The sequence below is a fragment of the Pseudorasbora parva genome, chromosome 3, assembly GCF_024679245.1.
Source record: "Pseudorasbora parva isolate DD20220531a chromosome 3, ASM2467924v1, whole genome shotgun sequence".
NCBI classification, from domain to species: Eukaryota; Metazoa; Chordata; class Actinopteri; order Cypriniformes; family Gobionidae; genus Pseudorasbora; species Pseudorasbora parva.
The window spans coordinates 36,713,699-36,724,956 of NC_090174.1; the positions used below are offsets into that span (position 1 = coordinate 36,713,699).

The following is an 11,258-nucleotide window of genomic DNA, read 5'->3' on the forward strand; positions in this document are numbered from 1 at the left end:
TGCTTGATCAATACATATTAATGAAACCTCTTTTTTTATTATTAAAGGTTATTTTTATTCTACAGAATATCCTAATGAGATGTCTTGTAACAACCTAAAATGGAAAGGTCATCCACAGCAATAAAATATGTATATGAGAAGAAAAGAGAACACTTCCTTGGCAGTCACATTTTGAAAAAAAAATTGAGCATTACAGTGCATATGTACTTGCATGTAACATAGTGAAATTGAACAGTGTTTTTGTTACTTAAATAGAGGAGCAGCATGTTTACAAAGATGTATTTGATTCTATCAGCATATAAAACACCATGTCCTTTAAACAAGTTTGATTACAGATTTTATCTTGATCTGTACTTTTTTTTAGAACAATGATGAAAATAAAGTACAGCATAGTTGTATTATCACTCAAACTAAAGGCATTATATGTAGCCAATAAACAGTCAGTTTATTGCCTACAAAAACACTTCATTATACCACAGTTACTTAGAACTAAGTTACCCAGCTACAATACTGAAATACTACTTAAAATAAATGTTCTCAGTGTCATTTTTGTAGGAAAAAAAAACTCATCAATTCAAGTAGTTCACTAGATTTGCAATTTACAGCTGGAGGTTTAAGCTGTTGCTTATTAAGATGGCAGGTTGCTTGGCTGTGTAATCTAACTGATCCATGAAGAAAGCCGTCAGTTTTTCACGACTGCTCACTAGTGCTGCTGCCGTGCATGGACTCCTGGATCCCCAACTGGTCTGAATCCTCTGGGTTGGCATGTGAAAGGTCAGAGGTCGTCTCGGGGGACCCCCAACTGTCCCGCCGATGAAAGGCCTCACAAAGTGGCAACTCAACACCATCCCACTGTCCACAGCTAGAAACGTTATACACACACGTTACACACAAGCTAACATTTCTACTGTCCACTTCTGCCTAAAAACACACTCAGAAATCAATTAGGAGAATATATGAATAATCAACTTTTGTAAGGGACACATACACAAACTCACAAAACATATGAAAGAATAGGGAAATGAAGCCTAAGCAGAGAAAGAAAGTTGTGAAAAGCATTATTTAGGATTGCTACTAACATTGATTGGAAACGTGTGGTCACATGGTGTCCTTTGAGTTTTGGTCTGTCAGATAGCGTTACTCTTCTGTTTGCTGTCTTTCGGTGCATTGAATGGATGTGTGTAGAGTTTAATAATAGAATTGCTCAATAGATGAAAAGCGAAAGGCTGTAAGCAGCAGAGAATTTAGACTATGAACTCAACAGACAGAGGCAGAACATAAATTCCAAATCGAAGACTAGAAAATAATAGATCGGACACTAAATGTGCTCTCGTTTCTATCTGGTTTATTTATGAATTTTAAAAATGACCAGTTGGTTTGTGGAAAAAACGACAAATAAGCTGATACATTTTAAACAGGTACTAATGTGACCAACACTGTTTCTACTAATTATGTCACCACAAAGAAACATAGTGCGATTATAAACCACTGAGGAAAACAAATGTTTTTTAAATGATAAATATTACATTTTGAACTTCACACATATGTCACTGAAAGCTAAAATATTTTGCCAGTTACACAATTTTCAATTAGTTTAACAGAAACAAAAAACATTGCATTCTCAAAAAAACGTTTCTTGATCTTAACAATTTTCTTACAGTAAGCAAATTAATATGATTCTTAAAAGTAATTTATACACTTACAGCACCCTATATTATTTTTTTAAATGCTAAAGTGCTTTGAAATTGCAGCTTATCTAACATTGTGTCCAATCAAATATCAAATTACATTTAAAAAAAATCAAACATTATTTCCATAATAACCCAATAAAAATTATCTTCTCATTTAACTGTTAATGTTACAATGGTGGGTTTCAAAGACAGCTTAAATTTATCTAAAATATTTAAATATATAGCCATAAAGATCCAAATGTATCCTATAATAATCTCTATAAAAATTAATCATACCAGCACCAATAATTAAAGAAAATACACATCCTGATTCCTGATTGCAAAATAAAATGTCTTCTAAAACACAATTGATTAAGGCACCAAGAGGAGGAAATATTTACATGCACTTATATATGTATAACAGAAGGGTTTTCTTTTACAAAACCATTTATATGAAAAGTGCTTTATAACGTCTTTGGTGTGACTGCAATGTGGATGGATATGATAATATGGATATTGATTTTGCTATATTAGAAGCATAGCAGAAACAGGTATGATGATGTCTGGCTTGTTATAAACATGACAAGTGGAGTAACACTCAACAGTATCTACATTTTAAGCGAGTCTTACTACATGACTGAGATGTGTAAGAAAATTCACTCTTTCATTAGCTATAGGCTTACCTGCAAGAATGAACACTTGTATTAAGGCACAATGGTATGCTATTAATGTGTGTATGTGTATTGGAGGGACAAACTAGCAAGTTGTAATAAAACATAGGGCAAACCAACAAGGTTAGCACATTTTTTAAGTAAAATGATTAACCGTTGGAGCCAATATTCGGTTGTGCAAGTTAAAAATATCTTTATAGACATATTAATGGCTTAATAAATCACCCTGTGTTATGTTCTTATGATATACATATGCATCGAATTTATGGCGTGGGTTAGCAAGGGAAGGCAGAAGTGACTGCACACGTTTGGGATCACTGGTCTATTTGTACCTGGAGGAGTAATACTCTTCCTCGAGCTCATACAGGTCGATGGCAATCTCATCACGCAGGGAGATGAGCTTCTTGTCGCACTCTTCCTGCAGTGTGCGCAGCTGCTGGTTGCGGAGCGTGATGGCCTCATTGACAGAAGGGAAGTCATTCAGGATAAGGAACTGCTTCAGGTCTGAGACAAGCTTCATGAGAGACTCTCCAGCACGTACCTAAAATGCAAACACATTGAAGGGTTAGTTCACCCAAAAATGAAAATCCTGTCTTCATTTTCTCACACTCATGTCATTAGAAACCTATAAAAAAAAAATCATCTTTAGAACACAAACTAAGAAATTTTAATGAAATCTGAGATTTCTGTCCATCCATTTAAAATCTATTCCCTTCAAAATGTAAAAAGATTGTAAAAGGAATCCATTTGAATGGAGCTGTTTAATCTAAGCCTTAAGACGAAACATGGTTGCTTTATAAGACAAACAGATTTAATTTAGTCTTTTATTAAGATATAAACATAAGCACATCAAATATGGTAAATGAAAGCTTGACATGCAATAAGGTGTCACGGCAGCACGTGAGGTTTACCAATGAGGTTTATTCTCGTCCCACAGTACAACGGAGATTCTGTTTACCATCTTTAAGTGCTCTATACATACAGTATATCCTGTACAATTTTATGTAAAACATAAATCTCTCAGATTTAATACAAAATATCTCCATTTGTGTTTGAAAATTGACAAAAATGTTATGGATTTGGAATGACGTGAGCATGAGTAATTCATGACAAAAAAATATTTTAGGGTTAACTGTTATTGTCACCCAAATATGAGGTGTTTATTAATCTCCATCACTGTAGATCTTACAATGTTGGCGGCTCGCACATGCATTTCATAGTGGTCCTGCTCAGCTTGTGTCGCCCTGAAAACCTGAGTCTCATCTTCCACCTGATTGATGAGATAACCAGATTAGTGTCACTTTTAGCTAAATCATATCAGCATGAAAATCACACAGTGCAATGCATGCCAACATACCTTGGCAGTTTTGATTATTTCCGTAAAATTGTCTAGAATTGACCTGATGTCATCTTTAAGTCTCTTGTTGTAGTTCTGCAGCAGAGTCTCTTTGCTTTGTGGGAGGACTCTCTGTGTGGTCATTTCAGCACTCTTCAGTCACACTTTACTTAATGCCTAAGGATCTAGAACACAACTTTATTAAAATTAAAATTAATTATCACACAAATAGTTACGTTTCTAAACATACAATAAACAGGAATTGTTGCATTACCACATTTTTAAAATTAAATTATGTTTTCCAAAATAATGGAAAATCATGTAAGTATATACTAATTTTAACTCTTAATAATAGCCTACTGGTTATTGCATATTTCATACTAGTAGTTAGAAATAAACCCTATGTAGTCAGTTGTCACATTTCATACTGTACATTTGTAAATCCTGATTTAAACTTCTGCATATTTAAGAGCTCAATTGGACAAAAGCGGCACATGATGGCTAACGGTGCGAGACTTCATTTAATAACCGCTCGTCCATCTGTGAAAATGTCTATTCTGGCTATTTTAAGAAACACGTAAGTTGAGTCAAGAGCACGGTCAGTTCTTCAACGCAATTAACGTTAAATGAATGCATTTGCGAATGTCTCTATTTGATATTTATTTTGTTTCTCTCAGACACAGTAAGTTAACTAAACAGCGCGTGGATATTTCTGCGACTGTACATCACACATTAATAACATACCCGTGTAGGTTATGGCTTAAATATTACAAAACACTACTTACAACTGCATGCATTCTTCTAATATCTCTTAAAATAAAACTGAGCCTCCCGCTTTGTTCCGTCGCTTAATGATGACGTCATTTACCAAATGTCGCGGTAGTTATATTTCCCACAATCCTCTTCTTCTTCCTTTCCGTCTGAACCAACATGGTGAGTGTTGGATGGTTTTGATTGGGAAGCCTTCAGTCTTTAAAAATCCTTAAGCATCCTCTTTTGGAGGGTGTTGTAGGGATTATAATATATCGGTTATGGAAAACAAAGCACCATCGCTTGCTGCCTGAACGAGAATTGTGATCATTTTAAGTATGTAGATGAAGAATTATGAGAACTTCTGTCAGCTGTAGCGGCTGCTTAATGTCAGCAATGACGCCTCGAGATGTGGCGCCTTTAGACCGTAAGCCTGTAATTCTTCTGATCCGTAGTTTTGAAACGGGCTCGCTCATTTGATATTTTTTTTAATAACGTTTACTATTTCGAGTAACTCAACAATGCGCTAACATTCGAAAGCTAGCATGTTAGCGGTTTGGTTTGTAGGCCAAAAATGAATCGGATCGGCCCGCTGGTGGTGCTTAAATAAAGTGTTGCGTTATTTTACACTGTTTCACGGCAGTTTGTCAAATAATTTGCCAATTGTGGTTATTTTAGGTAAGCGTATATATGCAATTTAAAATTGGTACAAGTTGTAACAACGCATGTCACAACAAGATTTGACCATAGGTTTTTTGCTTTTGCAGTGATGTCTTGAATTTCTTCACCTGAACTTTATGTAGAACTCTTACATTTTAAACTGAGCAAAAGCTATAAATAGCTATTTCTGTTTAATTTTCTCCTCATTGTGGATAAGTCATTAAGTCATTTGTCTTTCCATAGCCTAAGGGAAAAAAGGCTAAGGGGAAGAAGGTGGCACCAGCCCCTTCAGTGGCCAAGAAGCATGAGGCCAAGAAAGTCGTGAATCCCCTGTTTGAGAAGAGGCCAAAGAACTTTGGCATTGGTGAGTAACACCTGGACTGTTGAGATTGGAGACATTTGAAGTGTGTAATAAGTGCAGATGATGTTACGAATATTTGCTATCTTAACAACTATGCAGACAATCTCCCACCAAGATCTCTGATGCACAAATGTCTGGAAATCAATTGACCGTTGTAACCCTAATGCCATTTATTGCTAATCAAAGTCTTGCACTTTGATCTTCAGGTCAGGACATCCAGCCTAAACGGGATCTGACCAGATTCGTCAAATGGCCACGTTACGTCCGGCTGCAACGGCAGCGGGCCATTCTCTATAAGCGTTTGAAAGTTCCCCCTGCAATCAACCAGTTCACCCAGGCTCTGGACCGCCAGACTGGTAAGTCATTCACTTTACTGGAGTCTCTTGACATTTTGACACTATCTGTACAACAATGCTTGTCACTTGCTCACCTTTTGGTCGTTCCAAACCCATAAAATTTAAGCTCCTCTTCAAACGACGAAGATTAACTTGGTGCTTTGTCCCTCCATTGACAGACTGTGCTGCTACCACTTTCAAGGCCTGGAAAGTTAGTAAAGACATCATTCATCCATGTGATGCTGGTGGTTTATCCTCAACACTTTATTTACAAAATGTTCTCTGAAGCATGTTCAAGGTGCATGCATGTATTGACATGTTGCGTGAACGTGCTCCTGAGATTATTTTGTAAAACTGGTATTGTGGTGCATATTAGCTTTTTGCTCAAAGTACTTGTCACTTTTCATAATTGAAGTTAAACTGCTGGGGTCACATGGATTACTTAAATGTCTTCTACCTTTCAGTGCCTTGAAAGTGGTAGTTGTGTAGACTGTCCATGGAAGGACATAAAGCTCTGATTTCATTAAAAAGATTTTAATTTGTTCTCAATATGAAGTCTTACACCAAGTGGGTGAATGAGATTTTCATCTTTGGGTGAACTATCCCTTTAAATGTAATTTTCAAGTGGCATTGTATGTCACAGAGGCAATTCAACTATTTCAAATTTATTTTCTTACGCAGATTCAATAGTTCCACCAGCTAATCGCTAACAACATTGATCTGCCTCTAAATGTTTTATTTTAGACCTCTGTGGCATCTAAGACTTATGGATGTGCAGATGATGTGAAGAATATTTGCTATCTGAAGTTGATGTGGACAGTTTCCACCAAGATCACTGATGCACTGTTATTTTGTACATTGATGCTCAGGAATTGTACTGTAATGTGTTTGCTAATATTTGTCCTAAATTGTTAGCTCGGAGGTCCTTCTGGCATTCTTGCTAAATTTGATTCCTGAACTAAAATGGCTTTTACATTTACAATTTAAATTGTTTACATTTTTACCTTCTGTAGCTACCCAGCTGTTCAAGCTGGCCCACAAGTACAGGCCCGAGACCAAGCAGGAGAAGAAACAGAGACTGCTGGCTCGTGCTGAACAGAAAGCTGCTGGAAAGGGAGACGTGCCCACTAAGAGGCCACCAGTCCTCCGTGCAGGTAGATCTTTTTAAAGAGTCTTTTTCAAGACACAAAGGTACAATCCTTTTGAGTTATGCTAATTTGTACATGGCATCCATCGCTTTCTCAACCTTTTGACTCCAAGGCCTGCTTGGGTTTAAGGCAATATTTAATGGGCTCCTGTATAAGTTGATATGCTTCTCTGGACTTTTTTGTTTTAGCATTTTATTGAAAAACATTGTGTATACTTTTTTTTTCTTCTTCTTCTAGAAGTTGAGGCCCCATGAGAACCAGTGCTATTTTTCTATTTTTGTTAACTCTTGTTGTTTTTCAGGTGTGAACACAGTGACCACGCTAGTGGAGAGCAAGAAGGCACAGCTGGTTGTTATTGCTCACGATGTGGATCCCATTGAGGTGTGTTTCTCTCCAAGTTTTTTTTTACAAAATAGATAGTCATAAATTGTGGTTGTCTGCAATGATGTATCGAATTTCTTCACCTGAATTAAAGCTGAAGATTAAAAATGAGCTTTTTAACCCTGAGCAACAACCACTTCATGTCTCGGGAGCATTTCTGTAACAATTCTTTTCAGAATTGTTTTGGCTTCTGGTTTGATTTGTGTATGTGGGGTTTGCTGATTCTCAATTGATTTAATGTGTTGTTTGTAGCTGGTGGTGTTCTTGCCTGCTCTGTGCCGTAAGATGGGTGTCCCATACTGCATTGTCAAGGGCAAGGCCAGACTGGGCAGACTTGTGCACAGAAAGACCTGCACTTCTGTTGCCTTTACACAGACCAACCCGTGAGTAACACCGCTTTCATGCTTCACTTTCCTGTGCTGCACATTATATGGCTATGATGTCTGAATTTCTTCAACTGAACAACCATGTGGCTTCAAAATGAGCTTTTTAACCCTGAGCAAAATGATTTGCAGTTACACACTAATTTGGGCATTATGGACATAAGACCATTACAGTTAATGTTTTACTTTTTCTTTCCCTCCCTTTCTTTAGTGAAGACAAAGCAGCTCTTGCTAAACTGGTGGAAGCTATCAAGACCAACTACAATGACAGATATGAGGAGGTCAGTTTGTTGTCTGCTGTGGTTATAACTGCTTAAAATAATACACTACCTTTATGATTGATTTGACATTTTATAACCAAATTGTAATTAATTTCTAAATCTAATTTATTTCTTCCATCTCAATCATCTTAGATCCGCCGTCACTGGGGAGGCAATGTCCTGGGTCCCAAGTCAACTGCTCGCATTGCTAAACTCGAGAAGGCAAAGGCCAAGGAGCTGGCTACTAAACTTGGTTGAGGTTCCATCTTGTTTAATAAATAATGTTCACACAAGTATATTGTCTGACTGGTTCCTTTTTTTTCTCTCTCTTAGTCAAAACATTGAACTGAACCTTTTTAGAGATCTGTATGAATGTTACACATTTGTATAAATATTTATATATATTTTTTACTTGGGCCTCAATTTTGAAAAGGTTCTGATTTAATTTTTATATGAATTTGTGCATTTTTATAATAAGTGTAATTTTACCTTTTATTAAAAAGATATTTGACTGCCACATGGAAGAGGTGATCTAACCCACTGATCAAACTTGTACAGTGACATTTAAGTTTAACTCTCCTATTTACTTAAGTATTCCTGCTGTAATTGCAACTACTTGTTTTCTATTTATTAAGCCAGGTGTTTTATAAGAATTTTGCAACTCTACATTCTGATGTTTTATCAAAAATATAGCATGAAGCTTTCTTGAACTAATTTATTTTATTAGACCACAAATCCACATCTTTAACAGCATTGGGTTCAACATTTGAAGAGCTTTATTATTCTACAGTACATACAAGGGCAAAGTGCTGATTTTTTTTATTTTATAAAGCAATACGCTTAATGAACTTTGCGTACCACATGTAGGAGGTAGCAGCACACAGTCCATACCTAAGAAAGCAATAAATATTCTGTTAATAAAGAACAGTTCAATCAATATGAAATCAAAGTTTTAAAGCAATTAAGTTTCCTTTTCAATTTAAGGGTAATGCATGAGGATTTAAAATAACTGAATTTTGCAATCCAGTAAATATTCAGTTAATAACAGTTCATCTTAAGTCCATTTATGAAAAACAGTATGAAATCAAAGTTTTAAAGCAATTTAGTTTCCTCTTCAATACAAGGGTAAAGGATAAAAAAATAAAATGAATTTCACAATCCAGACAATTCATGATTTGAATCATGACAAATTAGTGAATAATAAATTAGTTTAACAAACCATGTGATGACATATTGCATGTGCTCATTTCTCAAAGCCACTCTTGTCTGCCCTCCTATTGGCCCACCAGGTATTGTGCTGTCTGAAAGAATAGAAAAAGATTTTAACTGACTGCATCATTGAATTGGATGTGATCACTGAGTAAAGCATTGTATGGGTTTATACTAAATATTCCCCAAAAGTTAGTATATTAAGAGCAGCTCTAACCAAACACAGCATCAATGAAGATCTCCTCAGCACCAGTGACCTTCGCCATGGCCTCCAGATCTCGATAGTACCACCTATTTGCCTCCACATTGTTTTGAGGGACAAATGGTTTCCGTTGCTCGGTTAAACGCACCACACCAACAAGATCCACATCTTCAGTCACCTTTTAGAAAATATATAAACCCGTCAAGAATTATTTAACATGAAGAAAGATTATGTAATAAAATATATATATACAATTTGAAAAATCTTATGTCTTAAAGGTAATAGACATTACCTGTCCCTTCATCCTGGTTTCTGGTCTGATTTTAGCTTTGGGTACATAACCTCTGTTCACCAAGATAGTGATCCTAAAAATTTATCCAGAAAATGTTTACATCCATATTTGAGTGAAAAGCAAGTGAACAAAATGAAGTGGATTTTAAATTGATTGTGTTTATACCCCAGATCAGCACAGTAGAATGGTGTAATGACATTAGCTCCACTCTCAGCACTGGAGGAAATCCTGCCTGCCTCCTGGGTCTCTCTCTCAGGGTCCACAGGGGAGCGAGGCAAGACATACAGCTCTTTTGAGTGATCAAAACGCCCACGCACCTTCACTCGCCTGTACTCCAGCTGTTTGATATCTATAGAACTGCCGCACAGATTAAATCAGCAGTTCATCACAACGTCCAAGCAAACACTAGAGCATATGACACACGGATGTGAGAAGGCACAGGCTTACTCTATGGGCAGTGGGATAGGCTCTGAAGTCGTCAGGCTCTGAAGATCACGGATCAGCTCCAGCTTCCACTTTCTGCGTTTTAACTACAAAATCAAATGGAAAGCTTTTCACAAACAGCAAATTGCAGTTTTAGTTTTGATTTGTACCAGATAAACACCACCCCCATGCATGTACCTGCCATGTTCCAAGACAAAAGGTGGTGGCGGGTATCAACAAGAGTAACCACTTCAAGAAGGAGTCTTCTCCTTTCTCTGTTCTTGCAACAGTGGAACTTGACCGCTGACTAAACCTGGCTAGGGTACCTATGGAAAAAAACAACACTTTAAAAATCATAAGACTTGCCAGAAAAAAATACAGCCACTCACTCTAACTGTTAACCTTTTTACAAAAAGAAATTAAAAAAAGAAAGAAATTAATTAATATTGTTTTTATAACTTAGAATAATATTGATGATAATAAAAAATCTTTTTTTGAGCAGCAAATCAGCATATTAGAATGTTTTCTGTGAAACTAAAGACTGGAGCAGCAAGTGCTGTTTGGAAAATTCAGCTTTCCATTGAAGGAGTACATTTTAAAATATATTAAATTAGAAAACATTTTTAAACTATAAAGACATTTCACAATATTACAGTATTTACAGTATTTTTATCAACAAAGGCAGCCTTGGTGAGCATGCGAGACATTTCCTACGAGACATTAGTCAATAATTCAAATAAAAATTAAAAATACAGTAAATTAGAAAACTAACCAGAATTACACCGGATCACTGGGGAATCCTGGCGTCTGAATAAACCCTGTCGTGTCACAAACAGTGTCCTCTTGGGTGAGATGAGAATCTGAGAAAAGAACAGATGAACTACACTTTAATTGTCAAGAATGAAATACAAACATTTTGATAGTAAATACTTATTTTAATGGCAACCCGCTTTATGAGGAATGGAACAATTAAAATTAACTTACACTTCCTCGAATGATCTTGCACGTATTATTAGAGAACATCAGCATCAATCTGAAACTGTTCATGTTAGCTGAAACTGTTGTAACTGTCAGGTCGACTACATAACATGTCTTGTGCTTTCAGGGGGATGATTTCAATGTAACCATTTCCGGGGATTCTGAACTATCATCATACGCATGCGCAAAACCATCCACA

At 36.3% G+C, this 11,258-nt stretch overlaps 3 protein-coding genes and 5 non-coding genes across 10 annotated transcripts; 6 read left to right on the forward strand and 2 right to left on the reverse strand.

The window, feature by feature from the left end:
• Positions 1-17: 17 nt before the first annotated feature.
• On the reverse strand, positions 18-4,567 carry med22 (mediator complex subunit 22). 3 transcript variants are annotated; one of them, XM_067438654.1, is made up of 5 exons: positions 4,463-4,567; positions 3,699-3,862; positions 3,531-3,611; positions 2,674-2,882; positions 18-862 (listed from the first exon to the last, which is right to left on the reverse strand). In XM_067438654.1, exons 2-5 carry the CDS (start codon positions 3,819-3,821, stop codon positions 691-693), a joined length of 585 nt encoding a protein of 194 aa, XP_067294755.1. In that variant the 5' UTR covers positions 3,822-3,862; positions 4,463-4,567; the 3' UTR covers positions 18-690. The 3 variants fall into 3 exon arrangements, with proteins under 3 accessions (XP_067294755.1, XP_067294756.1, XP_067294757.1); XM_067438655.1 differs by having other exon boundaries at positions 3,699-3,873; positions 4,463-4,509; XM_067438656.1 differs by lacking the exon at positions 18-862 and having other exon boundaries at positions 1,329-2,882.
• A 20-nt stretch (positions 4,568-4,587) lies between these two features.
• Positions 4,588-8,248, forward strand: rpl7a (ribosomal protein L7a). Its single transcript, XM_067438652.1, has 8 exons — positions 4,588-4,610; positions 5,331-5,451; positions 5,655-5,804; positions 6,797-6,937; positions 7,233-7,312; positions 7,565-7,695; positions 7,907-7,976; positions 8,109-8,248. Exons 1-8 carry the CDS (start codon positions 4,608-4,610, stop codon positions 8,211-8,213), a joined length of 801 nt encoding a protein of 266 aa, XP_067294753.1. The 5' UTR covers positions 4,588-4,607; the 3' UTR covers positions 8,214-8,248.
• On the forward strand, positions 5,189-5,256 carry LOC137072186 (small nucleolar RNA SNORD36). The gene has a single exon (XR_010904636.1). It is a non-coding gene; the product is annotated as a small nucleolar RNA SNORD36 (small nucleolar RNA).
• Positions 5,504-5,575, forward strand: LOC137072188 (small nucleolar RNA SNORD24). Its single transcript, XR_010904637.1, has one exon. It is a non-coding gene; the product is annotated as a small nucleolar RNA SNORD24 (small nucleolar RNA).
• On the forward strand, positions 6,557-6,626 carry LOC137072189 (small nucleolar RNA SNORD24). Its single transcript, XR_010904638.1, has one exon. It is a non-coding gene; the product is annotated as a small nucleolar RNA SNORD24 (small nucleolar RNA).
• LOC137072184 (small nucleolar RNA SNORD36) lies at positions 7,369-7,443 on the forward strand. The gene has a single exon (XR_010904634.1). It is a non-coding gene; the product is annotated as a small nucleolar RNA SNORD36 (small nucleolar RNA).
• LOC137072185 (small nucleolar RNA SNORD36) lies at positions 7,744-7,816 on the forward strand. The gene has a single exon (XR_010904635.1). It is a non-coding gene; the product is annotated as a small nucleolar RNA SNORD36 (small nucleolar RNA).
• A 460-nt stretch (positions 8,249-8,708) lies between the features above and the next one.
• On the reverse strand, positions 8,709-11,231 carry surf1 (SURF1 cytochrome c oxidase assembly factor). Its single transcript, XM_067438657.1, has 9 exons — positions 11,066-11,231; positions 10,854-10,941; positions 10,280-10,407; positions 10,106-10,188; positions 9,824-10,015; positions 9,659-9,731; positions 9,382-9,544; positions 9,175-9,256; positions 8,709-8,846 (listed from the first exon to the last, which is right to left on the reverse strand). Exons 1-9 carry the CDS (start codon positions 11,126-11,128, stop codon positions 8,780-8,782), a joined length of 939 nt encoding a protein of 312 aa, XP_067294758.1. The 5' UTR covers positions 11,129-11,231; the 3' UTR covers positions 8,709-8,779.
• Positions 11,232-11,258: the final 27 nt, after the last annotated feature.